The sequence below is a fragment of the Paramormyrops kingsleyae genome, chromosome 4 (genome assembly GCF_048594095.1).
Source record: "Paramormyrops kingsleyae isolate MSU_618 chromosome 4, PKINGS_0.4, whole genome shotgun sequence".
NCBI classification, from domain to species: Eukaryota; Metazoa; Chordata; class Actinopteri; order Osteoglossiformes; family Mormyridae; genus Paramormyrops; species Paramormyrops kingsleyae.
This window is the reverse complement of record NC_132800.1, coordinates 14212908-14239476: the sequence shown is the minus strand read 5'-3', so window position 1 is coordinate 14239476 and position 26569 is coordinate 14212908. Positions and strand designations below refer to the sequence as shown.

Here is a 26569-nt window from a genome sequence, read left to right as displayed (position 1 = left end):
AGGTTTTTTCAGTCTTTGCTTAACAACCCCCCCTTTCTACATTCCTCTGTTGGCCCTTATCTGATCTTTGTCATCTGACCTTTTTGACTCACGGGGATTCCGCAATTGAGTTTGAAGGAATCAACCATTCAGCATAACAATTAGTTGATAATCATCATTAAATAATAATTTATTAAAATGAATTAATTTCCCTACACATTGGTGGACATTAAAATTTACTTGAGCTAATTTTTCTTACACCAGAGAATTTACAGTGAGTGAGTGGGAGTGTTGATGATATTTCTATCATGTGACAGACATGAAAATGGAAGAATACAAACATTACAGAGGGTGAAGAACAAGGGTCATTTTCACGCGCGGGGCCCCCCAGCCTGCTGCTGCCTGAGGAGCTGGGGGTCGTCGCCCCGCCCTGCAACCTGCTGCCCAGGATGGCAATCCTCTCCTGCATCCTCGTTTCTCCACCTTGCGATGCTCTGGGAGAATCATCAGCTTCCCCCGTTTTCCCTCCTTTTTCTGAGCCAGGGGAGTTTGTTCTTTGATATCTCCTAAATGGCGGCGTCCTCGCTCTGCTCAAAGTGCTCCATGCGTATTGGACTCTTATCCAAACAAGACTGTGGCCATTTTGAACACACTTCCACCAAACGAGATTCACATTCCAAAAACAGTCACGCAAAGTGAAATAAAGTGGCCTAAAAATTGTCTGACCACACTCACCCCTTCTGACATTTACCCCCCCAAACTTAAAGACCAGAATAAACATATTCACAATTCAATATTAATATCAAAATGAATCAAGCCTATATTATCAAATACTTTAAAATAAATTTTGGGATGCCATTTAAATGTTTACTTATTATTTATTTACATATGTACAAATGCATTTGTTTGAGAATGACAAGAAATATCTTTGCAGGGTGAGTGAAAAGTTTCGAAATGAAACAAATTATTATTTAGATTCTGATGTAACTGATATCATTTTGCAAGAGGCCAATAGCTTGTCACCAGAGGAAGGAGAGGGACGTCAGAGTAAGAATCCACCTTTCCATTGCGTTCAGGGGTATATCTGTATTGCTGCAATGCCACTGTGAGTGTTTTGTGGGATACATTGCATCTGATAATCTTATTCCTAAATTGTGTGGATTAAAAAAAAAGAAACAGACTAAAATATAAAATAAATCAGGATTCCTAAAAAAGACATTTTATGCTTTTTTGGTCTTTTGGAATCACATACAGTGCATCATAGATGATCAGGCATGTAGTGAAATCAGAATGCTATCCACATTGGTCTTAAGAAAATAGAAAGGCTGCAGTCAGAATAACAAATCAACTTAACTGTCCATTCTCGTTGTTGCTAAATATGTTTCACCAAATGTTAAAACTTTTATTATGGAATATTTGAAAAAGGGAAACGTTTTATTGTGCGTTAAATAATGACTGTACCAGAGGTGTAAAGAGTACCTGAAAACCATACTTGAGTAAGAGTACAGATACCTTACTGTATAAATTACTCCATTACAAGTTACAAGTCACCAATTCCAATAAGACTTGAGTAAAAGTCGTAAAGTATCCAATTTTAAAAGAACTTAAGTATTTTACTCGTACTGAATGTAGGCTCAAAGAACACCAAGAAATGTGGAAAACAAGGAACTATTTATTTATGAGGCTTTATTTCCTAATATAGACATTAAATTGAACACCTCAATGTTTCAAAATGGCAGAAGAAGAAAATAGAACAAAAAGTCAGTCTCAGTCAAACTCAAATGTTCAAAAAATAAACAATAAACAATAAAAAAAACTAATAAAAAAACAAATTCAGAGCTGACTTTAATGGTGTTTTAAGGGCAATTCTTAAGGGCATTTCAAGCAAAAATGGAGCACTCATAGTAATAAAATAATGACTTGAATTACACCATGATAATTATCAATATCGTTTGATATGATCATGATAAAAATATTTTTGCTATATCGCACAGCCTTAATGGATGCTACCACAGTGGCTTTGCTAACTAGCTAATAACTAGTAACCCATAGGAAGCAAGCTGAACAGTCGTTTGAGCAGACAGTAATATCTGATGACGCACAAAGTCTTTAAGTGTCAAGTCTTGTTAACTACATGGAAGCTATATTATCAGCAAGAAGGTCTTTACCTAGTTACCATAGTTTTGGTAGTGAGTCGGCTAGATAGTCAGCTAACTGATGGAAACGTTTAACCAGCAGCAAAACAACCATGCGGGTCCCACAGTAAAATCTTTGTGCAGTAATTGACAGTCAATAGTGTGTCTAGCAGAAACATTAACAAACAAAATAATAAATAATAGATAGCACTGTTATTACACTGGGATACTAAAGATTTTTAACTTAATGACATAACAGGTACTACAACGATTCCGTTCTGCGAGTTCGCTTTGGCTTCCGCTTTAAGACGTGTTGGACAAGGGCGTGGCTTTCGCGGTACGAATGGGCCGGGTTGGATGTGGGCGGGGTTGGATGTCCAACCGCGCCCTCCTGCAGGCTGCAGCCAGACATACTTGAAGAAATTAGCCATGGTAGATAAAGATCCTGACTTGTCGCACGCAATCACAATGTAGCGAGTAACGGTAAGCGTCCGTTCAAATGTAGTGGAGTAAAGAGTACATATATTCAGTCACAAATGTAGTGGAGTAGAGAGTAAAAGTTGCTTATATTTTTGATACTCAGTACAAGTACAAAGTAGCCAAAAAAATACTTAAGTACAGTAACGAAGTCCATTTACTCAAGTACTTTACACCACTGGACTGTACCCGTTAACCATATCTGGCGTGTTGTGATGGGGACGTTAACTGAGGGACCACTGCGGCCAACGGGAAACCCGCAGTTACCTCAGGACGGCAGTTCAGCCGTTTGAAGTTAAACGGTATTTTTTTTATAAGTATTTTTAATTACTTGTGTAATTACTTACTTAGGTAGAAAGGACTTAGTTCGGCTTTTAATGATTATTTTCTCGCGTTTTAATAGGGGTGAGAGAGACGCCGTTTGCTAATTAGCTTGTCGATTGTCAGGTACAGCAGTTCACAGGTTTAGTTAGGAAATTTTTTATCCTTGCTTGTTGTATTTTGATCATTTAATCTAACGTATGTTGCTAATGTGATATAACTTTTGTTTTTAACTCTATGGGTATTTTTTTTGCTTTCGCTGTTATGTCTCCCGTCTCCTTTTACATGGTTATTCTATATGCTGATTTAATCTAATTGTGATAGTTATGTTCGATTACAATAAAGTGAATTTAATTGTATTATATGATTTATGTTACCCAGTTACCTCACGCTTTGAGCAGAGCTGAACCAGGACATTAATAGGATACAATATGAAGCCTTTATTGTCAGTGTACAGGAAAGAAATACAACATACAGACAGAAATATATAAAATGTACATATAGAGGGGAGTGGAAAAGCCCCCCCACTCATCAGGATTACATTTCATTACATTTTAATCAGACAGAAAAACAGTAATTTTACATGTTTGCTAAGTTTGCTGAACCCAGTCACTTATTTTGTCTGACATACGTCACACTTCAGACAGAGTAAAAAGGGTTAAACTGGTTAAAAAGCAGAGATTTTACCTTTTTGCCATGGAGAAGCAGCGACATGTGACACTCTGATAAGGTAAAAATGATTCCTCCAGCACACAGTGAGCTATCCCAGCATGCACAGGGACACGGAGGAGTTTATAAAAACACAAAACCCTGGACAGAGGGGTTCAGTGAATGAGGAGGTGAAGCTGTACAGGAGGGTCAGTCCATCAGAGGAGACTCTGTAGAAGGACAGAGTACCAGCCGCCCAGTCCAGATACACTCCTACTCTGCGGGAGCCTGAGAGCTTTATGGGTATGTCAGTCCGTTTATTATTGTGCCAGACAGAGTAACTGTCAGGAGAGCAGATCAGCATCCATGACTTGTCATTGGCTCCAAGCCCACAGTCATCACTGTATCCTTTCCTCCTGATTCCTTTATAAGTCACTCCTATCCGGGCTCCATCTCCACTCCACTCAGCCTCCCAGTAACAGTGACCAGTCAGACTCTCTCTGCACAGAACTTGGTCCCAGATGTCAAATCTCTCTGGATGATCAGGATATGGCTGCTTCTCTTCCCACCATGTCACCTTCCTGTTCCCCTCTGACAGAGACAGGAGGCTGTTTGCTGTGTTGGGGTCCAGCGTGAGCTGGCAGGAGTCTGTAGGCAAGAGGAAGAGCGATCAATCCCATCACGAAGCCCAGCATCTCCATCATTATCACTGTCACACCTCACACACTCACTAACACAGAACTCGCTCCAATACACACATTTTATTCCCAATATACTCATGTAGCCGCCCGAGTCTGCGGCGCTCCGGCTGCCCCCTGCGCTGTGAGACACGCCGCGCTGAGAGACTCACTGGGGACCGAATTGCACTTTAGCCTGCGCTCTATTATTCTGTACGATACATAAAATATAAAAACGAAGCAGGAATTCAAGTATGTGAAATACCTCAGGAAATGTCGGATGCCCGCGCGACGCCGGCGGGAAGACGGGACGAAATGTTGCGCGTGCTAAATTAATAGCCTTAATTACAGGTAAATAAAATTACAAACAGCATTAATCAAACGTGTTAAACTTGAAATTGTACCACAAAGAGTACCACTATAAGTTAAATTGTCTTTACTTCAAAATAAAAACTTCTTTCAAACCACTTCGGACACATACCGCCCTCCAGCAGCGTTCAGCGCCGACTAGTGATGTGTCGGTCGCGAACGACCCGCTCAAAAGATCCGGATCCTGACCAAGAGACATTTTTATAAAACAAAACATCTCTGCGGATCAGCCCTCCATGCTGCTCCGACTGTAACTGAAGTTTGTGTTAATGGCGTGTGAGCCGCGCGACCAATCACGTGATGAGTCAGACAAGGGGGGGGGGGGGTGGGGGGTGCGCGTGTTGACGGTGTACAGGTACAAAGCACGAGGGAGGGAAAGGAGGGGAGAAAGAGAGAGTGACAGAGTGTGGTGCGCGAATAATAAGCATGATTAGTAAAAGTTGGAAACGAAGCGGCATTTGGATGCATTTTAATAGTTATGATAACTCAACGGCAGAATGCATATGTCATTTCGATCAGGATCCATAAACAACCTTCACAGACACTTAGGAACTGGCAATCCAACAGTTCAGATGGAAGGAAAAAGACAGGCTAGCGTGCCTGCTACTGCCAGAAGTCGGATCAGCCCGTCTAAGCTGAGGCACTTAGCCTTTCTGCCCCAAAGGAAATGTTAAAATGTTACACTGTTAGAAAGGTGATAGATAGTTGTTAAAGTGGATAGATACTAAAACTGTTGGATGCTGGTGTTTTGCACGTTGTAATTTCTTTATAATTTATTGTTATTCGTTATTTATGTTATTTGACTGTTAATGGTATCAAAGACAAAAACAGATTTTCCGCTATATAATGTTCAATACACGTGTAGTAGTGTTTGAGGTTTTTACATTTCATGTACATTTTTTAAATTTTTACATGATGGTATTGAGAAAATCATAAGGTTTAGTACACATATCAATCATGCGTCATAACAGCGCTGAATCTGGCTGAGGCAGAAGTAACAAAATGAAGAGCCGTTTGGGAGCCAGAAGAGCCGGCTCTTCTTGGTGAGCTGAGCCAAATGATCTGACTCACTAAAAAGAGCCGAAATTCCCAACACAAGCGCAGACTGAGGAGACGTTCAGTGTCACAGCCAGTTTGGGGAGATTACGGGTGCTGTCTTAGGACAATCCTAACAAATCTCAAAACAGTACTACTACAGAAGTTCCCAGACTCCCATTGTTATTTAAGAAAATAGTCATTTTTAAACCCAAAAAAGAAAAGAAGAAAAAAAAAAACATCACAATAATTGTGTGAATGCTTTCATAAAGTAGTATTAATGGTATTAAGCATAAAAACATGCAAACAAACTTACATTTCTGGATCCCTGGTCTGGTCCTGCACTCTCCACTGTGGTCCACACTACAGTATATCAGAAGCAGAATGACATAGTACTGCTGTATCCATTTATTTAATTGTTGTACTTTCTCCACATACATGAGTCTATAGCAGGAGCAGACACACATTCTATACTCACTTCAGTTTCTCCAGTTTACAGCTGGGATCCTCCAGTAGAGCAGAGAGCAGCTTCACTCCTGAATCTCCTGGGTGATTGTAGCTCAGGTCCAGCTCTCTCAGGTGTGAGGGGTTTGACCTCAGAGCTGAAGCCAGGGAAGAACAGCCTTCTTCTGTGACTCTACAGCCTGACAGCCTGCAGAGAGACAGACAATATCTCTCCAATAAATAAAAACACCTCACCATGCACTATGAGTATTACTTTTACCTAAATGTGACGACTTCAATAAAGATTTCAGTAATTACACATTACACTGTGGAATACCCAGTAATATTGACCTCAGTATCTCCAGTGTACAGTGTGAATCCCCCAGTCCAGCAGAGAGCAGCTTCACCCCTGAATCCTGCAGGTCATTGTCACTCAGGTTCAGCTCTTTCAGCTGAGAGCAGTTTGATCTGAGAGCTGAAGCCAACACTTTGCAGCATGTCTCTGTGAGTCTACAGCTGTCCAGCCTTGAAAAGGAAACGTGTTAAGATATAAATACATACACGACACACACAGGTATATCAAATAAAAAATCTAAATAAACATTTTTAAGTACAATAAGACATGCAGCATATAGCTGAAATATCAGTTATTTTGTTGTTTCCTTGTCCTAGTCAGAAACACAAATAGTTTTCACTTGATACTCCCCGGCCGAGACGAACCTGCTTTTTAATGACCCTGAGACTCTGTAATATATGCATAAGTATTTTTATAAAGCTCTGAGCAGCACTGGGGCTCAGTGATCAGCACTACAGCCGACCCAGGGGATCTAGGGTTTTGGGTTCAGTTCCTGCCTAGGATGTGTGTAAGTGTACATGTTTATGGGGGTTTTAATGTCAAGAAGAGCTTAATTTATTTTAATTATAATTTTTTATATGACTTTTGATTTGCTGACATCATGACTGAAATCCTTATTTTCTGTTTGCTGTATCTGAGAACCTGTTAAATTTCCAAAACATTAATCACACAATTACCAATCCTGTCAGATCGGGATGAAATAGTGAAACTTTATTCGTCCCCCTGGTAAAATACTGCTGTTGCCTCTCTGATCTTGCTCTCTCTGACACACACATACAGGTCAGAGCTCAGGGTTGGCCAGCATCCAGCCCCCTGAAGCTGGGGGGTAAGGGCCTTGCTCAAGGGCCCAAAACCAGCATCACTCTGCCGGCCAGATATTAAACCGGTGACCTTCTGACCACAGACACAGAGCTGAACCACACGCCACACTAAGAATGTTAAAAAATATACAAATCCTGCAGTATCCAGAATGAAAAAGAATTTCTTGGTGTCCATATAAATACACCCTAATTGTTCTGATAAGATATAAAAGCAGTATCATGAATAACATCTGTACTTCTTTAGCAACAGACGTATGTAAGATCACTTACAGAGCTGTCCTAGATTTCTTGATCACAGGCAGCAGCCTCTGAAGACCCTCATCTGATCTGATGTATTTCTTCAGATCAAACACATCCAGCTCCTTATCTGACATCAGTAACACAAAGGCCAGAGCTGACCACTGTGCAGGTGAGAGGTCTGCTGCTGAAAGGCTTCCTGAACTCAGGTATCTTTGTACTTCCTCTGTTAGAGAATTGTCACCCAGTTCATTCAGACAGTGGAACAGGTTGATGGTCCTTTCTGGAGATAAATTCTCCTGTATTTTCTCCTTGATGTACTGGGCCGTTTCCTTAATGTTATATGAGCTGGGTCTAGTCTCTCCCAGTAGTTTTTGTAACAGAGTTCTTTTCTGGCCCAGTAGCCTTTGTAACAGAATCTTACTGGAGTCTGTTGAGAGACCAAGGAGGAAGCGGAGGTAGAGGTCCAAGTGTCCATTCTTGCTCTTTAATGCCTGATCCACTGCAGTCTTCAGCAGGTCAGCTGATGAGTTTGACAGAAACACATATAAAGCAGCGAGATACTCCTGGATGCTCAGATGCACAAAGCAGTACACCTTCTCCTGATACAATCCATATTCCTCCTTAAAGACTTCTGTGCACACACCAGAGTAAACTGAAGCTTCAGTGACATCAATGTTATTCCCAATCAAATCTTGCTCATAAAATATGAGATTGCCTTTCTCAAGGTTGTCAAAAGCCAGTTTACCAAGTTTCAAAAGAAATTCCTTGCTGTATTCCTTAAGCTTGGTTTCATAGTTTTTCTTATACTTGTCCTTTTTTAAACTCGCCTGAAAGATCAGGAAGTGTGTGTACATTTCAGTCAGAGTCCTTGGAATTTCTCCCTTGTCAGTCTCACTAAGAAACATTTCAAGGACAGTGGCTGAAATCCAGCAGAACACAGGTATGTGGCACATGATGAAGAGGGTCCTTGATGATTTCACATGTGTGATAATCCTGCTGGCCAGACCCTGATAACTAAATCTCTTCCTGAAATACTCCTCCTTCTGGGAATCACTGAACCCTCGTATCTCTGTCACCCTGTGGAGGCACACAGGAGGTATCTGATTGGCTGCTGCTGGTCGGGACGTTATCCAGAGGAGAGCGGATGGAAGCAGATTCCCCTTGATGAGGTTAGTCAACAGGACATCCAGAGATGTTTTCTTTGTTACATCAAACCAGCTCTCATTGTTCTGAAAATCTAGAGGAAGGCGACATTCATCCAGACCATCAAAGATCAACAAAACTTTGTAGCTACACAGCTCAGTGGATTCAAGCGATTTCAGTTCTGGGACAAAGTGGTGAAGCAGACCAATCAGACTGTATTCATCCTTAATCAAATTCAGGTCCCGGAAAGGAAGAGCAAATATGAAGTGAATGTCCTGGTTTGCTTTTCCTTCTGTCCAGTCAAGAATAACTTTCTGCACAGAGACTGTTTTCCCGATACCTGCGACCCCTTTAGTGAGTACAGTTCTGATAGGTGTCACACGCCCATGTAAGGGTTTAAATATATCATTGCACCTGCCTGTAGTATCTTCTGTTACCCTTTTCTTGGATGCTGTTTCAATCTGTCTCACTTCATGTTCATCATTGACTCCTCCAGCTCCCCCTTCAGTTATGTAGAGTTCTGTGTAAAACTCTTTGAGAAGTGTTGGCTGTCCTTCCTTAGCTTTCCCTTCAAATACATACTCAAATTTCTTCTTCAGATTACATTTTATTGTGCGTTGATACTGCGACAAAAGATCCCCTGAAATAAAATGAGTACTTTTCAAAAAACATTTTTTACTCATTTAGGCCAAATTAAATCAAATTAAATAAATGATAAACTGAAATGTAACACACATTTTTTCATAAAACTCTTTTCTGCAGTAAATCAAACACACACTGAATGAGGTACAGCTCTTACTCTTCTCCAGCATGTCAGCGAGATCATTTTGCTCCATGGTCCTCAGGATGTACAGTGTGATCTTCAGAGCTCCCTCTCTACCACAGGTCTTCTGCATCTGACCATCACTGTCCAGGTCATTGTCCTCCTCCAGCTGAGGCTCAGAGCATTCTGGGTCATTCTGTTCCAGGTACCTTTTCAACTTCATCAGCTCATCCTTCAGAAATGTTTGAGCTTTTTCCTCCAGTAACTGAAATGAACAGTTACAGTTTAATTATTATCACTCCTGGCACGTTTTTTTTTATAACTTTATTTGTGAATTATGCTGTATTCCATTTGCAATGCAATTTTATTTATATAGCGCATTATCACAACATTACATTGTCTCAATGCGCTTTACATTTCTGCCTCGTAAGGACCCCCCATTGAGTAAGCCAAAGGCAACGGTGGCAAGGAAAAACTCCCTAAGAGGAAGAAACCTTGGGAGGAACCAGACCCAAAGGGGGAGCCCATCCTCCAGGGGCCGGCAGATGAGACAAACAAAACACGATGATATGACTAAGCTAATACAGGGGTTGAAATATCAGTCTCAATGCAACTTGTAACTTGGAAATTCAGAGTTCCTAGTGGGAAATTTCAACTGAAGTCGGAATTTAATGTACTCTGAGCTAAATATAAGTGAATGAAGATGAAGGCCATTTAAACTGAGGCACATTAAATACAAGAAGATATCTGGCTAAGCAAGAAATCCTGCTTTTTGAAACAGGTCCCTGGTTTTGCTAAATGGCTTTCCGACTTGCTGTACTGGAACGAGGTTAACTTGGGTGTGACGTCATTCCCAGCTCCGACTTCCGAGGTAAATGGAATGCAGGATTAGTTGTAAATATCATCTCTTTGATAGGATGAACTACTTATTACACATCTGTAGAAGATATATGTCAATTTAGATGAAATTTAAGAAAATATACTTGAGTAATAAATGCACACCTTGAAGATGGATGATAAGTCTCCTTTATGTGGATGTGAATTACATCTATTCACTCCGTCCCTGTGAATAAAACACAAATATCCTACCATTATATTTTTATTTAAATAGATGTAACTGCCATCCACATTCTGAGCTTATTTCATTAGGGCGGCTTCCTGACATCAGCTTGCTTATGACAGTATAAGAGAAGCAGTGACATGCGACAGCTTGAAAGAAGTCAGTCTTTACAGTAATCCTCATCCTTTTACCTCAGACGTGATTTATACAGAAGACAGACAAAACTTGTTTACATTTTCAAAGACAATAGGATTTGCAAAAGTTTAAAAAAAATTTAAGTTTTTTTTCTTGTAGCTTGTGTTTGCCTGTATGTCTTTTGACTGGGAGTCTGAGTGTTTAAAACAATGTTTAAATGTATATTTACCTTTGATCTGTAGGAATAGGTCCTTCTCTGAAGCGGATTGGTTTGTCCATTGACCTGTCACTCTTCATGGAAACACAGCTGGGTACAGGTGAGTCTGCTCTCTCCATCAGGACACTAAGGGCAGTGAGAGGAAAGATCCTCATTATATAAATATAATCCATATAATATGGACAGGGTCACATTAAATCTTCAGCTGTTTAACCTTCTGCTCTGTCTTCATGTACTTTGATATGCTGTGAAGCTCTTGATGCAAACATGCTTGTTTACATTTAGCTTTAATGTGAAATAAAGTATCTCATAAAATGGAGATCTCAATATGAAAGGTATAGTATCATTGTTTCAGCCTTCGTTGCTAGACTTGTCTGTTGTTGCTTGATATTATATAAATGACCGAAACTATGAACTTCATTTTATCATATTCAGAAAATCACCTCGCGCCCCGAAGATGTGAAAAATTTAAGAATCAGCGCTAGGTGGCAGCAGAGGACGGCGTCCAGGGAGTACAATTAAATGTAAATTCTTGAAGGAAATTAAATTTCATAAATGTAGTAACTGGTAAACATAAATCATCTACCCCACGGACCTGAATCAGTTAAGTCTCGAGGAAGTGAATTACGTTAAGACTGATTTCTCGCTCTTTCGAGAATGCTGGAACGTTTATTTTTTTATTACCGTGTGTAAAGCCGTACAAACACACAGGTTCTGTCTTACCTCTCAGTTCTCTTTGTTTTACACTCCACAGGGGGGGTCATTTCAGAAGCAGCTCCCTCCATTTTTGTGCCGATCTAGACCAGATGACTGATGCTGGGGTCTCTATGAACACGAAGGGTAAATAGTGACATACATGCATAATATCTAGTAGGTACTTCATGCAACAGGTGCGGCCGCTATATATAGCTGCGTGTGTATACACACACACACACACACACACACACACACACACATATGTATAGGTTCTCCCAGGACTGGTTTGAGAAACAGTATATAGCATCCGCTCTAATATATATAATATAACAAAATAAGCTATATTTGGGAGTATAAGTTTTATCTGTTGACTAAAATCTTACCTTGCAATACAGAATCTTTTCCGCGTTTCTTAAACTGGAGAGTCCAGCATTAAAATACTTTTACTTTCATATTCAAACTGGAAATGCTGCGTATCAAACGCGGGAGCGGTCTAAGCAGAAATGGACACGGACTCAGTGGCCCGGCGTAGGATTTTTGGGGATATTATCCATGCGACTTAATAACAAGTAACAATAAGAGAAAGGGGACAAGCTCCCGCCGCCACCTAATTCTGTCATGACGCGCATTTTGCGTTATACTTGTACATATAAAACGCGGTTCTGCAGTGACACTTAAATCAATAACACACATAAATCATTATCACACAACCTTACTTACGATTCACTTTTCACATTTTCCGCCGCCCTACGGCTGCTTCAGGGACATTCTAAACCGCTTAGCGTGAAAAAGCTTATTGTGGTTTAATGTACCACAACAGCAACCAATAATCACCAAATTTCTCTCCGACATATCTGGTCATAAAGATTTTCACTTTTTCCTTGCAGCCACTTCAGATTAATATTTCATTAGTGACATTCCTAATAGCCATATTTATGTATACATACACACAAATACACACACACACACACACACATATACAGGAATATTACAACAATTGTCATAGTTATATTTTTAACATTCATCCAACAGCCACTTTCAAGGTTCACCTCTCAACAGTCAATTTAAAGACTATATTGAATTTCTATTTTATTAGCAGACCACCATCACAGCCTTTATAATGTATTTTGCAAATAAATACTTTTGTAATTTTGTTAACTGATTACAACACTACAACATACACTGTATAAGAAACCTTCGCAAAAACAAACTTACATACAGTACAATTATATACAATAAAGCAACAAAGTCACTGGTCATTTTTTTCATTAATACAATTGTAGTTTTACCTGGCTCAGTGCGGAAGCTATTGAGGGCCCATCACAGGCTACATATGGAAGCTATTGAGGGCCCATCACAGGCTACATACGTCAAGCTAAAGTGTTGGACTCTGTTCTGTGTTTGCCCACATTTATTTATCAGACGGCTGCACTTTCAAACTTTGCCCCTGTTTTACAGGTTTGTGCAGCTCAGAAGGCTTTAAATTTTGATATGCGGGGTGTGACAGTAAGGCTGAACCAGAGTACAGAGTACATCTTGTGTCATTTGTAGGCAGTGGTTTCACCTCAAGTCATCTGATCGTTTAATTGTTGCTTGTACCGACTACCACAAATGTGTAATGTGTTCAAGCGGAATCAGTAAATGTGGCATTTTGACTGGGAATGAACACTTCGCAGCACAATGTGGGTTGAGAAATCTTCAGGTCATTCACGGTCCTTTTTTGAATATTCAGTTCAATTCAATTTATTTGTATAGCACGTTCTCACAATATTACATTGTCGCAAAGCGCTTTACAGCATCCCCACCCAAAGCCCCCAGTGTGCAAGCCAGACGTGACAGTGGCAAAGGAAAAACTCCCTAGAAGGAAGAAACATTGGGAGGAACCAGACTCAGAGGGGGAGCCCATCCTCCAGGGGGCAGCAGAGGAAGCCCTAACCCTAACAAGACTCAGAGGGGGAGCCCATCCTCCAGGGGCTGGCAGGGAGGGTAAAAGTCCCAGTTCACATTTTCCCAGTCTTAACATTTGAGACACAAAGCAGGGGGCAGAGAGGTGATGACAGGCAAGTGGTGGAGCTGCTTCAGATGCCAGGAAGAACAGTGGTACAGCTGCAGGGCATAAAGGGAAGGCATGACAGGCAGAAGGGCGTACAGGGAAGGCGTGACAGGCAGAAGGGCGTACAGGGAAGGCGTGACAGGCAGAAGGGCGTACAGGGAAGGCGTCAGAGGCAGAAGGGCGTACAGGGAAGGCGTCAGAGGCAGAAGGGCGTACAGGGAAGGCGTCAGAGGCAGAAGGGCGTACAGGGAAGGCGTCAGAGGCAGAAGGGCGTACAGGGAAGGCGTCAGAGGCAGAAGGGCGTACAGGGAAGGCATCACAGGCAGAAGGGCAAACAGGGAAGGCATCACAGGCAGAAGGGCAAACAGGGAAGGCATCACAGGCAGAAGGGCATACAGGGAAGGCATCACAGGCAGAAGGGCATACAGGGAAGGCATCACAGGCAAATTAAATGTGCAATTAGCAAAAGTAGGGGAGACTAGAGGCAGTACAAACAGGTAGGTGAGTGCAATCAGTGGTGGTTTTCGATATGGGTGATATGGGCCATTGCCCAGGGTGGCATCGTGGATCATGGGCATCGGCAATTTTTTATTTTTTTTCCGCCCGCCCATGCTGCCCCGACATCATGCCAGTGCATTTTTGGGATTGCATGGGCACCGATCGGTTTTCTATTTCCCATTTGCGGGGAGTAAGGGCGCCCTCCATTTGCGAGGTGCGCCTGCTGCTTGCCGTACAGGGTGGAGAGGGGCGGGGCGGCGGGGGATTCTCTGGCTGGCTGGAGCGGCATCTAATAACCAGCTCGCAAAATAATACAAAATAAAAACAAACACAAAAGCACCAGACATTATGATTCCTAAATTCTATCACACACATATATGCGGGAAGTGAGCGCGAGGACCCTCGGTGCGCCTGCTAGCTGCTGCTGTGCTGAAGTCTCACACACAACCTGTCGAAAGGGGAGGGGGTGGGGTGCATCCAAATGAAGCACATTTCATTCATAATATTGCCAATCCAAGCCCATTATGTCATTATGTCAGAAAAAACCACTCAGCATTTAATATTTGTTAAATTACCCTATTTTTTTCTAATTATTCCTGTGACTCCTCCTGCTTTTTACACTCGGTCCCTCACATGTGACATGGATACACCTGCTTGTTAATAACAGAACAAAGAGCTCCAGTGTTGTTTGGGTTTTTCCTTACAATGCTTGACAGGTATTTAGTCTTCTCAGCTTTAACAGTACTTTGATAATAGTACCAGCTTTCTTTCAAGATATATAGAGACACTTACAACCTGTCTTTCCACCACTTGCGCTCTGCCTTCCTATAATTTCATTGAGCAGCTTGAGTAATATTGTTCAGCCACAGCTTCAATTTTGGCTTAGAAGGAAGGACTTTAAGAGGGTCAATGACATCCAAAATATCCTGGCAAGTGGAGTTGTCACGTATCGCAGGCACAGAGCGGGGAAACAGGATCAGGAGTCCAGGGAGCTGGGGGAATGTGAGGTTTATTCATGGTACGATACACTCAGGAGCACGAAACAGAGAAGCAACGTCAATGACTGGACTGGAGAAACATTCACAGAAACGCACTTAAATACAAAACAACAATTAACAAAACTAGAAACGGCTGATAACAAGAGGATTCCACACAAGGTAAGTGAGGGGGCGTGGCACACTGGAGGATCGGAACAATCAGGGCATGACAGGAGTACAAAAGTGAAGTTAGCTCTTCCGTATCGGTACAGTGAATAAACCCTGATCACGGCCCAACAGCATCATTAAAGTTAAACATTTTGTAGCAGTAGAAGGCTTCATCTGTCGGAAACACTGGGAGCCCCCACAAGACTTAGGGGCATCACACGGAAGATAACTTTCGAACAGAATGGGGGAATGATCAGAGAAATCAGCCTCACAAACTGCCATATTAAAAACAGACAGACCATATGATGGTACAAGGTCTAAAGTATGGCCATGTTCTTGAGTAGGATCTATTACAGACCTATTACAGGTCAGAAGATTCAGTAAGATTCAGGAAGCGGCTTAGGCGAGCAGCAAATATGTATGTTAAGATCACCCAGAATCAAAACCCGGTCATATTTTGCCATAAAATAAGTCAGAAAGTTAGAAAAGTCACTAATGAAGTCCTTATTATATTTTTGTGGCCGGTAAATCACAGCAATAAATACTAGATTTAGGCGGCCAAGTTCAAACATAATAACCTCGAAATTGTAATATAAAACTGCTGATAACTGTTTACAATAAAAGTTCTCTTTAAAAACCGTAGCTGCTACTCCTCCTCAACCAGTAGATGTCGGGGAGCTAAAAATAGTGCAGTCTGGTGGTAAAAGATCGTAGAAGGCACTTGATTCACACATGTTCATCCAGGTTTCGGTGTGAAATAATACACCCAGGCTGTTTGACTGAAAAAACGTCATTAAATACAAAATTCATATTTGTTATCGATCTCGCATTGACCAGTGCCATTTTTGTCGAGGCCACATTGTTTCCCGTCTCTGGAGCCTGACTTATGGTTTGTAGATGATGGGGGTTTGCTCCTCCTGTCCAGAAGTATGGTGAGCAGAATCGTGGAACCAAGGTCACGTTTTCATGCCTTACAGCAGATACCAGCCACATAAAGAGTGACTCCGGCGAACACCAGACCACACAGCGGTGAACAGCCAGTCCGTGTTTCTTGGTATCGTCAAAGGTGAAAAACCACAGATTTAATGCCAGGTGAGATTTCAGTTTCAGTTTTACCACAGATCCACTCCGTCTCCCGCGACACCTACGCCTCCTTCTCCGAGGTGGCGAAGTCTGAATACGGCGTAGATGATTGGGTACTCCTAGTAAAACAGAGGAAGGTCACCGTGTCTGATGTTAATGTTTTTAATCCGGCATTTTGTAGCAGAACGAATATCAAAAAGAGCTTGGCGATTATATACCAGTAAGGAGCAAACATTTCCAGCAAAAAGCATGATACAAACAAACACCAACATGAGCTAATCATGGAAGACGGCTGGCCACACACACTGGCACCATCTTAGGAATGAGACGTCTTATCTTGTCTAAAATGGGAGAAAATTTGTCATTCACTTCATGCTGAAGGAGTGGACTGAGTTGGTGAGTCAGTGGGTGAATGACAGATGCTCATGTTCATCCACTCATCCACCAGTTCATTCAAAATGAGAATGAGGCCCAAGGGACTCGTTCACTGTGAACAAATTGGTCAAGATCTTCACACCATAAATGGAAGATACCTGTATCAATAATTAATGATGGATTGATGACTTTGGAATGCGGGCATGTGCGGGGTGTGTGTGTGTGGGGGGGGGGACCTGTACCTGAAATCAGACGTGTAGAGGGTGAAGAGGAAGGGTGATAGGACAGTTCCCTGCGGTGCTCCCGTGCAGCTCAGGATGCTATCAGAGCGGCAGCTCTTCAGCCGGACCTGCTGTGGTCGATTGGTTAGATCCGTAATACAAGCTACCAGTGGGGCATCCACCTGCATGTCTGAGTTTATTCCCCAGCAGTGATGGTCTGATTGTGTTAAAAGCACAGGAGAAGTCAAATAACACGACCCTCACAGTGTTCCCAACAATGTCCAAATGAGAATAAGCCTGGTCCAGCAGGTAGATGCCCAGCTAACAAAGTTATGTTCTGAGAACGTGTAACAATCCGCTATGAATTATTACCATAAATAAACGGGAACGATTGAACAGTAAACAGTGATAGCTTTTATCAAAGAGACCAAAGAGAAAACACCAATAAACAAACGGGTAACAGTTTTCCAACAGATATATTTCTCCCCAAACCCAAATACTCCACTTTTCACCCGCACACAATGACTGTCTCTCGGACCCAAAGTCTCATACGAGCGCGCACACACATGCAGTATCCAGTATCCGTGCGCGCTCTCGATGCGCTTTCACAGCACAACCCATGATCTTCACAAACGCAGCGAAGCAGCGAAAAGAAAAAGAAAACAAATCAAATCCAGAAAAAATACTCCGCGACAAAAAATACAAGAAAAAAACTCACAAAACCAGTCCATATAAACCGTATACAAGTAGATCCTGTGCTCTGCAAAAAAAATCCAAAAGAAAAAAGAAAACGAAACCTTCAACGAATGGAAAAAGTTCCACAAAAATGAAAATAAAAAAAAACGTCTCACCGGCTTAACACAGCTCTGGATGGTTGAGTCCTGTGGCTCCGGTAAGTCCGTGCACGTTCATATTCTTTGCAAAGATGTTTATAGGAGTTTTTCTTTAACAGGTCCCCCATAGACTCCCTGTTTTACCCCCCCCCTTTTTAGCGGTCTTCTTCCCTCTTTTATCCCATTCAAAACCGGGGACGTCATTCTGACCATTCAATCAGCTGACTCTGATGGGGTTTGACAGCTGCTCTGTCAGCTGATCGCTACCCCCCCCCCCCCCCAAGGATAACAGAAAAGGAACCAGTTTTAGTGTTTTAGGGCTATTACTTTACCATCAAAATGGGTAAACATATTTAGGATATCCCGGTGAATCACTACTTTAATTTTGCATCCTGCCTTACTGTATATACCAAGGGAATCCTGCAACTTATGTGGTGGTATCACAACGTTTTCCAAACGTTCTGTTTCGGTTGTGGGAACGTGATTTGAAATGTTCTAGAAAGGTGGAAATGTCCAGTTTGCTTAACGTTGCTGGAACGTTATCTTAAGGTTAGCATAATGTTCCTGCAACGTTCTTTCCACCTCAATTTCATTATTATTACAACGTTCAAAGAACGTTGATTTGTAACGTTCCAATTGATGGCGTCCTCCACGCCGATACGGGGCCGGTAAGCAAACTGTAGGGGGTCCAGCCAAATCTCCACCAGCAGGCGCAGATGTTTCAGGAGAAGTCTCTCCAGCGCTTTCATGATGTGTGAAGTCAGAGCCACTGGCCTGTAGTCACTGGGGGTCAAAGGATGGGTCTTTTTGGGGACAGGAACCAGACAGGATGTGTTCCAGAGTGACGGGACCCTCTGCAGTCTCAGACTCATGTTGAAGATCAGATGTAAAACTCCACACAGCTGGGCAGCACAGCACCTGAGGGCCCTGGGCCTGATGCCATCAGGACCCGCAGCTTTACTGGGATGGAGTCAGTTCCCTTCTGATGTCATCTGCTGAGAGGGACAGAGAGAGACAGGCTGTGGGGGCAGGAGAGGGGGGAGGGGAATGGAAATGGTGAGAAGAGCTGAGTGTGGGGAGAGAAGACGTAGGGGAATCAAACCTATCAAAGTGCAGATTTAGGTTGTTTGCACATTCCACGTCTCCATCCATCCCAGCACCTCTCTTTTGTTTCAGGCCAGTAACGGCCCCCATTCCATTCCACACCACCCTGGAGCTGTTTTCTTGCAGTTTACACTCCAGCTTCCTCCTGTAGGAGTCTTTCCCCTCTGCAATCTTCGATTTCAGCTCCCTCTGTACCAGTCTCAGCACCTCTTTGTCACCGTTTCTGAAAGCTCTCTTCTTCTTGTTGAGTGTGGCTTTGATGTCTTTGGTTACCCAGGGTTTATTGTTGGGGAAGCAACGAACAGTTTTTTAGGGAATAACAGAGTCCACACAGAAGTTAATGTATTCTGTGATGCAGTCTGTCAGATTGTCTATATTGTCCCCATGGGAACTGCAGAGAACATCCCAGTCTGTCGACTCAAAGCATCTTTGCAGAGTCTCCTCAGTCTCCCTTGTCCGTCCCGTAACAGTTTTCACGACTGCAGGTTGCCTTTGGACAGCAGGTTAGTAAATAGGCCGGAGGTGGACAATGTTGTGGTCAGCCCTGCCCAGGGGAGGGAGAGAGATGGGGCTGTATGCCTCAGTAGCACTGGCATAGAGCAGGTCCAGTGTTTTACTGTCTCTGGTTTTGCAATCAACATATTGCTTGGATGTGGGTAGAAGAGTGGAGAGGTTTGTGTGATTGAAGTCTCCTGTGACGGTCATAAACGCATTCGGACTGTGGGTCAGGAGGTGCGCGGTCGCAGAGCTGATGACGTCATATGCCTGCGCCGCGTTAGCCTCGGTGCGATGTAAACAATGATGATAACCAGAGCCGGACAGTAACGGAGTACATTTACTTGACTACAGTACTTAAGTACAATTTTGAGGGATCTGTACTTTACTCGAGTATCGTTTTTGGGGAGTACTCATGACTTTACTCAAGTACATTTGAGAGGCAAATATTGTACTCTTTACTCCGCTACATTTCCATCCAAAAGCGTGAGTACCCATTACTTCTTTTAAAAAAAAAGGAAAAAAGAAAAATCTCAGAAACCCTCAATTTGTTGTTTCCCTCTCAAACGCGATTGGATTGTGCAGGCGCCACTGATTGGGACAGCCTATCAGCAATCACCTTCAGCTTTCCGCCAAAGTCAACTCCATGGTCAGATGATTTAGATAAGAGACGTAACCATGGACGAAATAATGGATGAAGACGCAACAGGTCCATCCCGGGAATGTGCCAACCCGTGGCCCCACCTCGCCAAACTATTTCAAATTTCTGAACAAGTTAATGATAGTTTTCGCTTCAAGTGTTTGCTGTGTTTACCAAAACGGAATTTCATCACCGCCTACAAAAATTCATCCTCCAACTTGCGGAAGCATGTCAAGGTATGTACATTGAAATAAATTCCTTACATTTCTAAGCAAGATTCTAGCTACAGAAAAGTGCACAAAATGATTGGCTAGCTGCGATAATGCAGCTTTTTACATTCTCGGTTACGTTTGGGTAGTCGAAGCCACATACACCCGCCAATTTGCCAGCTGTAGCTAACCACTTAGATGGCTAAGTTTGGCCTAACAATAATTAACATAAGCCAAGGCAAGCTAATCGTGTAACATAGATAATCAACTGAAGTCCTTTCAGATTCATGTTTTGACATGCCCCTGACAAATAGAGAGAGCATATAATGTATGTTTTCTAGTCTGAGCTCGAGTACAAAACATCTTTTTACCATAAAAAAAATGTAAAAGCCTAATAAGTTCAGTCGTAGGCTATGCTAGTTGCAAGCAGGGCATTTCAGCTCACTTATTTCACCAGAGCGAATAACTTGTCAAGCCCGGCTCCGTACGATCCTTCTGTGTGCCACGCCCACCTCATTACCTAGTGTTTATTCCCCATTGTGATCACCTGTGTCCTGTTATGTTTGACTGGTCCTGTGCATATTAGTCCGCATCTCCCTCGGTTTCCCAGATCCGTCATTGTATTGTTATGTGTAGTGGTCAGTGTTCCCCGTGTGCTCCTGGTTCCTACAAATAAACCCCGTTTCACCCGTCAGTCCGGCTCCTTTCGCCTACCTGCCTGCTCGCCTAAACCGCGAACGTAACATAACTAGAGCTAGCCCTACAGGGGCTATTTGGCTTTTTAAAAAAAATAAATAAAAAATAACAGTTCAGCTGGCCTAGACAGGATTACAATAGTGTTTGTTGAACTGTAAGGCTTAAATGCCTATTCAAGTGGGGGAACGCTCTTGAGTGTACTTATACCTGTCTTGTTATACCATAAAAAATTGCTGTAGCCTACAATTGTATTTAAATACATGAGAGATATGCTACCCAAAGTCTTGTATTTGCCTGACCTAATATTGCAGCACTTGTTAGAATGTCAGAAGCACCTAAATACTTTGCTGGTTCGCGTAAATTAAAGTTAGCTGCACCAGTAAATTTAAAAAGTTAGTCTGGAGCCATTGGAAAATTATGAACAACCAGCACTTCATAATTAATAATACTGCTATGTAGACTACATGATGAGTATCTTTTCTGATATTACACATTAATGTAAGCTGAGCATTTGCTTTGATGTTCTTGAGTATGCGGTGTGTTTAACACAGTCAGGTTCAAATGTGGGTGCAAAAAATCCATTAAAACTCTAGCAGAGGTTTGTCAGAGCGTTGCCATTGTTGTGCTATTGCCTTGTGGGCAAGTGAGAAATGTTAAATAAAGCAACATGGTAAAAAGATGAAAATGACTTGATTTTACTTTCAATTCCTTTTACATTCTCCAAGGTATTAACATTAACATTTTTCATAACTCCATGTAGGACGTTTCTGTACATATATGTAAGCACTGTGGCAGTAGTAATGCAATATTTAGAAAGTGTACTCTTGTACTCTTGATACTCAAGTGCTTTTAAAAACAAGTACTTCAGTACTTTTACTTAAGTAGACATCTAACTGTAGTACTTTTACTTGTACTTGAGTAAAATTTAGCAAGGGGTATCTGTACTTTTACTCAAGTAATGAACCTGTGTACTCTGTCCGCCTCTGGTCCAGTCTAGCTTTTATCAACTGAGAAATATTGTGAAAGTTAGAGGAATACTTTTCTATAAAGATACAGATTTTGTCACGGAGGGGGTCGTGCAAATAAAGAGGACACTGCTGTGGATCAGGCAGGTGAAAGGGCTTTAATATCCTGCTTGCAATCGAGACAGAAAACCAAAATCCAGGAATCGTGTTCGAGTTACGGGCAGTGGTCAGGCGATCTTCGTCAGCAATCAAGGGACAGGGTAGGGCTCAGGATCCGGGGATAGGCGGGTATTCAGGCGATCTTTGTCAATACTAGATTCATCATCGGAAGGGCAGAACAGGGTCAGGGAAACAGGCAGACAGAGGTACAGACAGGTAAAGGGTGTAATGGGACAGAACTGCTCGAGCTCTCAATAGGATGCGGAAGATCTCACGTCTGGCTGGCGTGCCAGAAGAAAATAAGTATGATTGCTCATTAGCCCCAATGGAACTCAGCTGACAGAGGGAGGTGTACAGTTACCGGTTCTACCGGTTCCCGGGGCAGGCGGGGAGGGAGCATTCCAGCCGCTGCTAGACTCCCTTCTTGGGATACGCCAAGGGCGTGGAAGGGAAGCCCCGCGTGATGTCATAGGGGCTTCCTCGGAGCGGTCCATGACAGATCTAGTCATACACGTTTTATTGCATTTCGTCTGGACCTTTCTATTGGCTGCACTGAACAGTTCTTTCTTTGCTCGTCTCCAGTTGCTACAGAATTCTGCAGCCAGACTACCAGAGTCAAAGGGTGTTTGCCCAGTTAGTCAATAAATCATTTAATTAAGAATATCCATCCATCTTCTTACCATTTATCTGGATCAGGGTCATGGGGACCTGGAACCTTTGCCAGGCAACATAGGGCAGAAGGCTGGGGTCCATCCTGGACAGGATGATTAAAATATAACCTCTGTTAACAGAAGAAACTTGTTCAGTCATCTTTTTTGCTACATGTAGAAAGATATGGGTGAAACACAGAAAAAAATTTCAGCAGAGAATCCAGATGAGAGAGAAGGAGCTGCAGGAGTTGAGAGATTGAGCTGTGGACTCAGTCACAGTGAGTATGAACCTGAAGAGAAGATAACAGCTGGTCTGTAATCATGTTGAATCAAGACTGTTCTCCCAGAGTCAACAGATCACAGCTTTATAGACTTTTGGGGATTAATAATATTATGGTCACTGGGAGCTACTCTGGGTCAAAGGATTGGTGGGACAAAGCTGCCACTTATGTAGGTTAAATAGATACTTAAAAAAAACTAAGGGAACATTAGAAAACAACGTAGAACCCATGTACACAAAACACAAAAAACCTGTATCCATGGTGATCCATGGTGCACTGGGAGGGAGTAGCAGCATGAAAGGTCTTTTAGCAGCATACCTTTTATAGCGCGTTTAAGGATGTACCAGCATGTACTGTTAAATTTAAAAATTGATTGAACTAGTGGACACAAGTGTCTGGTACTGTGAGGGAGGTTCAGTGGTTCACTGGGGGGCAAGAGTGCTCATGGTCCTCACAGCCTGGGGTAGGAAGCTGTTACAAAACCTTGTGGTCCTGGTTCAGATACTCCTGTACCTCTTCCGCAATGGCAGGAGGTTAAACAGGCTGTGTAGGAGGGGAGGTCAGGGTCTGTGATGATGCTGGAGGCTCTACGGGTGCAATGCTGGATGAAGATCTCCAGCAGGGATGTAAGATGGGCACCGATGATCTTCCCAGCTGTTTTCAATACTCTGTTCAGCTGTTTCTGTTCAGAGGTAGCGTAGGTTCCAAACTAGACATTGCAGTCGGTCAGAATATTTTCAATGGTGTTCCTGTAGAAGGTGGTGAGGGTCAGAATGGGTAGGCTGGTCTGCTTCAGTCTCCAGAGGGAATGGAGCCACTGTTGGGCCTTCTTGACAATTGCCATGGTGTTAGTGGTTGAAGTCAGATCGTCCACCATGTGAACACCCAGTAATCTAATGCCACTGACCCTCTCCACGGCTATGCCATTTATGGTTAGCAGGGGGCGCTGTTCTGTATGGCCCTTCCTATGGTCTATGACCATTTTCTTGGTCTTGTCAATGTTCAGGAGGAGGTTGTGGTGGTCGCACCACGTCGTCAGCTGCTCCACCTCAATCCTGTATGCTGACTCGTCACATTTGCTGATGAGACCCACAACTGTGGTATCATCCGCGAACTTGATATGGTTATTGCTAAATAAACAGTAGGGGCCTCAGAACTCAGCCCTGGGGTGGGCCTGTACTCACTGAGACTCTGGTTGTTTGCTGCATTTGTGTCAGGAAGCCCAAGATCCAGGTACAGGTTCCAGTGTCCACCTTCAGTGACCCCAGAATCTCCACATGTTGCTGTGGTATGATGGTGTTGAAGACTGAGCTGAAGACAATGAAGAGCAGTCTGGCGTAGTCATCCCGGTTTTCCAGATGGGACAGGCTTAGGGAGGTGGATATTGCATCAATCGTGGAGTGATTCATTCTATATGCAAACTGTTGGGGTTCTAGGACTGTGGGGAGGCAGACTTTAATGTGTTGCATGACCTAACACTCGAAACACTTTGTCACAATCGGAGTGAGCGCCACAGGACAGAAGTCATTCATGCAGGTTGGGTTGGGTTTCTTAGGCACAGGTATGCTGGTTGCACCTTGAGGCAGATGGGCACTATTGGCTGGCTGAGGGAGATGTTAAAGATGTCAGTGAAGACCTCCTTCAGCTGTTCTGCACAGTCCTTAAGAACGTATCCAGGTATGTTATCTGAACCAGTAACCTTTCGGGGTTAAACATTACAGAAGGCTCTCTTCTCCCTGCCTGGGGGACATTGTAACACTTGTTTGCTGGCTGTTGGAGTCAATTTCTGCATTTTGCTGTTATTAGAGGCCTCAAAATGTGTGTAAAACTTATTGAGTGTACCTGGTTGGGAGGGGCCGTTTTGGCATGTTTGGGCTTGTTGGGCGTAGCAGACCAAGTTCTCTGAGTACACTCAGCTCTCCCCCCAGTGTTTCTCGTAGCAGTGGTTCTGGTTGATGATGTTCAGGAGGGATTGATGATATACATGTTTCTTGTGAATGTGAGGGTTAATTCCACATGAAAACAAAGACAGAGATGAGGCCACAACTGAATAAAACAAAGATACTGTTGTTATGGTGCTAGGAGAGGCTGCTGCAAGAATTGGGTCCGCTCCCATCTTGGATACGTGGCGCTCCAAACCGCAGCCCTGTGCTGTTTTTATACCTCCTGTCAGCTCACATCACTATTGTACAATGAGGCTCTCTGGAGTCTCAAAAGGGGCCAATTGTAATTTACTGTCCTCTGCTCCCTGTGTCACCAACAGAGCTCAGCACAGTCAGCAGTGGAGGACGGCGAGAGGATCTTCACTGAGATGATCCGCTCCATTGAGAGAAGACGTTCTGAGGTGACACAGCTGATCAGAGATCAGGAGAAGGCTGCAGTGAGTCAGGCTGAAGGAGACATGGAGAGACTGGAGCAGGAGATTGATGAACTGAAGAGGAGACACTCTGAGCTGGAGCAGCTTTCACACACAGAGGATCACATCCATTTCCTCCAGGTAACAGAACAGCTACTCTGACAATAAGAAAACCAGAGTATTCAAATGGATGCATGTTCTCATTTGTATTTCAGCTAGTCTGTCATTTGTCAGATGTTAATGGTCCTGTTAATTTGATTATCATACACATTTGTTTTAATGAAGTTGTTTAATCAGACTTTGTGTCTGTAGAGGTGCCAGGGTCCTGTCCCCCCTGAAGCTGGATTTGGACCCAGATTCTCTGTCTGTCCACGATCTGGTTTTGAGAATGTGATGAAGGTGGTTTCTGAACTGAAGGATCAACTGGAGAATGTTTGCAAAAAGAAAACTACAGAGATGCATCATGCAGGTTAATAAATACATTTTCCTGTCTGTTCATGTTAACACAGACAATGCAGAGAGAGTATGCAGTACAGTCATTCTCACATTTGTGTGACCAAATCCAATTCAGTTTTCAGCAAGTTTAAATCTTTGTAAAAACCAGTGAAAGAGCTCCACATTCCGCAGGCTGCAAAACCGGGATCACATGAATCATGTTTCTTCTAAATTACAGTATCCAAAAACCTGTATTATGTGTAACTTACAATCATTTGCAGTTTGTTAAAATGCCTGTTATTGTCCCTCATAATGATAATAATCTACTGCTGTTATCTCCACAGTGAGTGAAGTCCATCTCCCACAAGTAAATTCCTTTTACTCACATCCCTGTTTCTCTCTGTCTCCTTCTAGTTACCAAAGACACCATCCTATCAGTATTAGTGCTCAGGACCAGAGCAGAATTCTTACAATGTGAGTCTGTTCACACACACGCTTCTCTCTCCCTGTATGAGGTGGAGTGTGTTTTATTGTGTTTCGTTTTCTTCTGCTAGTGGAGCTTCTCTTTCTCTCTCCCTCTGCCTCCTTTCACATTTACATGAGCTGTTTATGTCAGGAGCCTTTGAATCTGTTTGCAATACAACTGCTGATGTTTAGTATTATTTTGCTCATAATGAGGCATCCATGTTGAGAATGTTACTTTAAATTGAACTTGGAAAAATACTGTATATTTCAGTTATCACAAAAAATAATTGCTCTAAAATGTATTTTCTTTTCACTGCTAGAAATCCTACTATACAATATCCTTACATAAAATTCTTTCTAAAAATTATACCTATAAACTGCAATGGATTGA

General features: G+C 42.7%; 1 protein-coding gene across 1 annotated transcript in view; it reads right to left on the bottom strand.

Annotated features, from left to right (window-relative positions):
• LOC140588989 (protein NLRC3-like) overlaps nucleotides 1–26569 on the bottom strand; it is an 83701-nt gene that overhangs the window by 20084 nt on the left and 37048 nt on the right. Inside the window, exon 5 of the mRNA XM_072711653.1 lies at nucleotides 6437–6610. Coding sequence (XP_072567754.1) covers nucleotides 6437–6610 — 174 coding nt within the window. The remainder of the gene's footprint in view (nucleotides 1–6436; nucleotides 6611–26569) is intronic.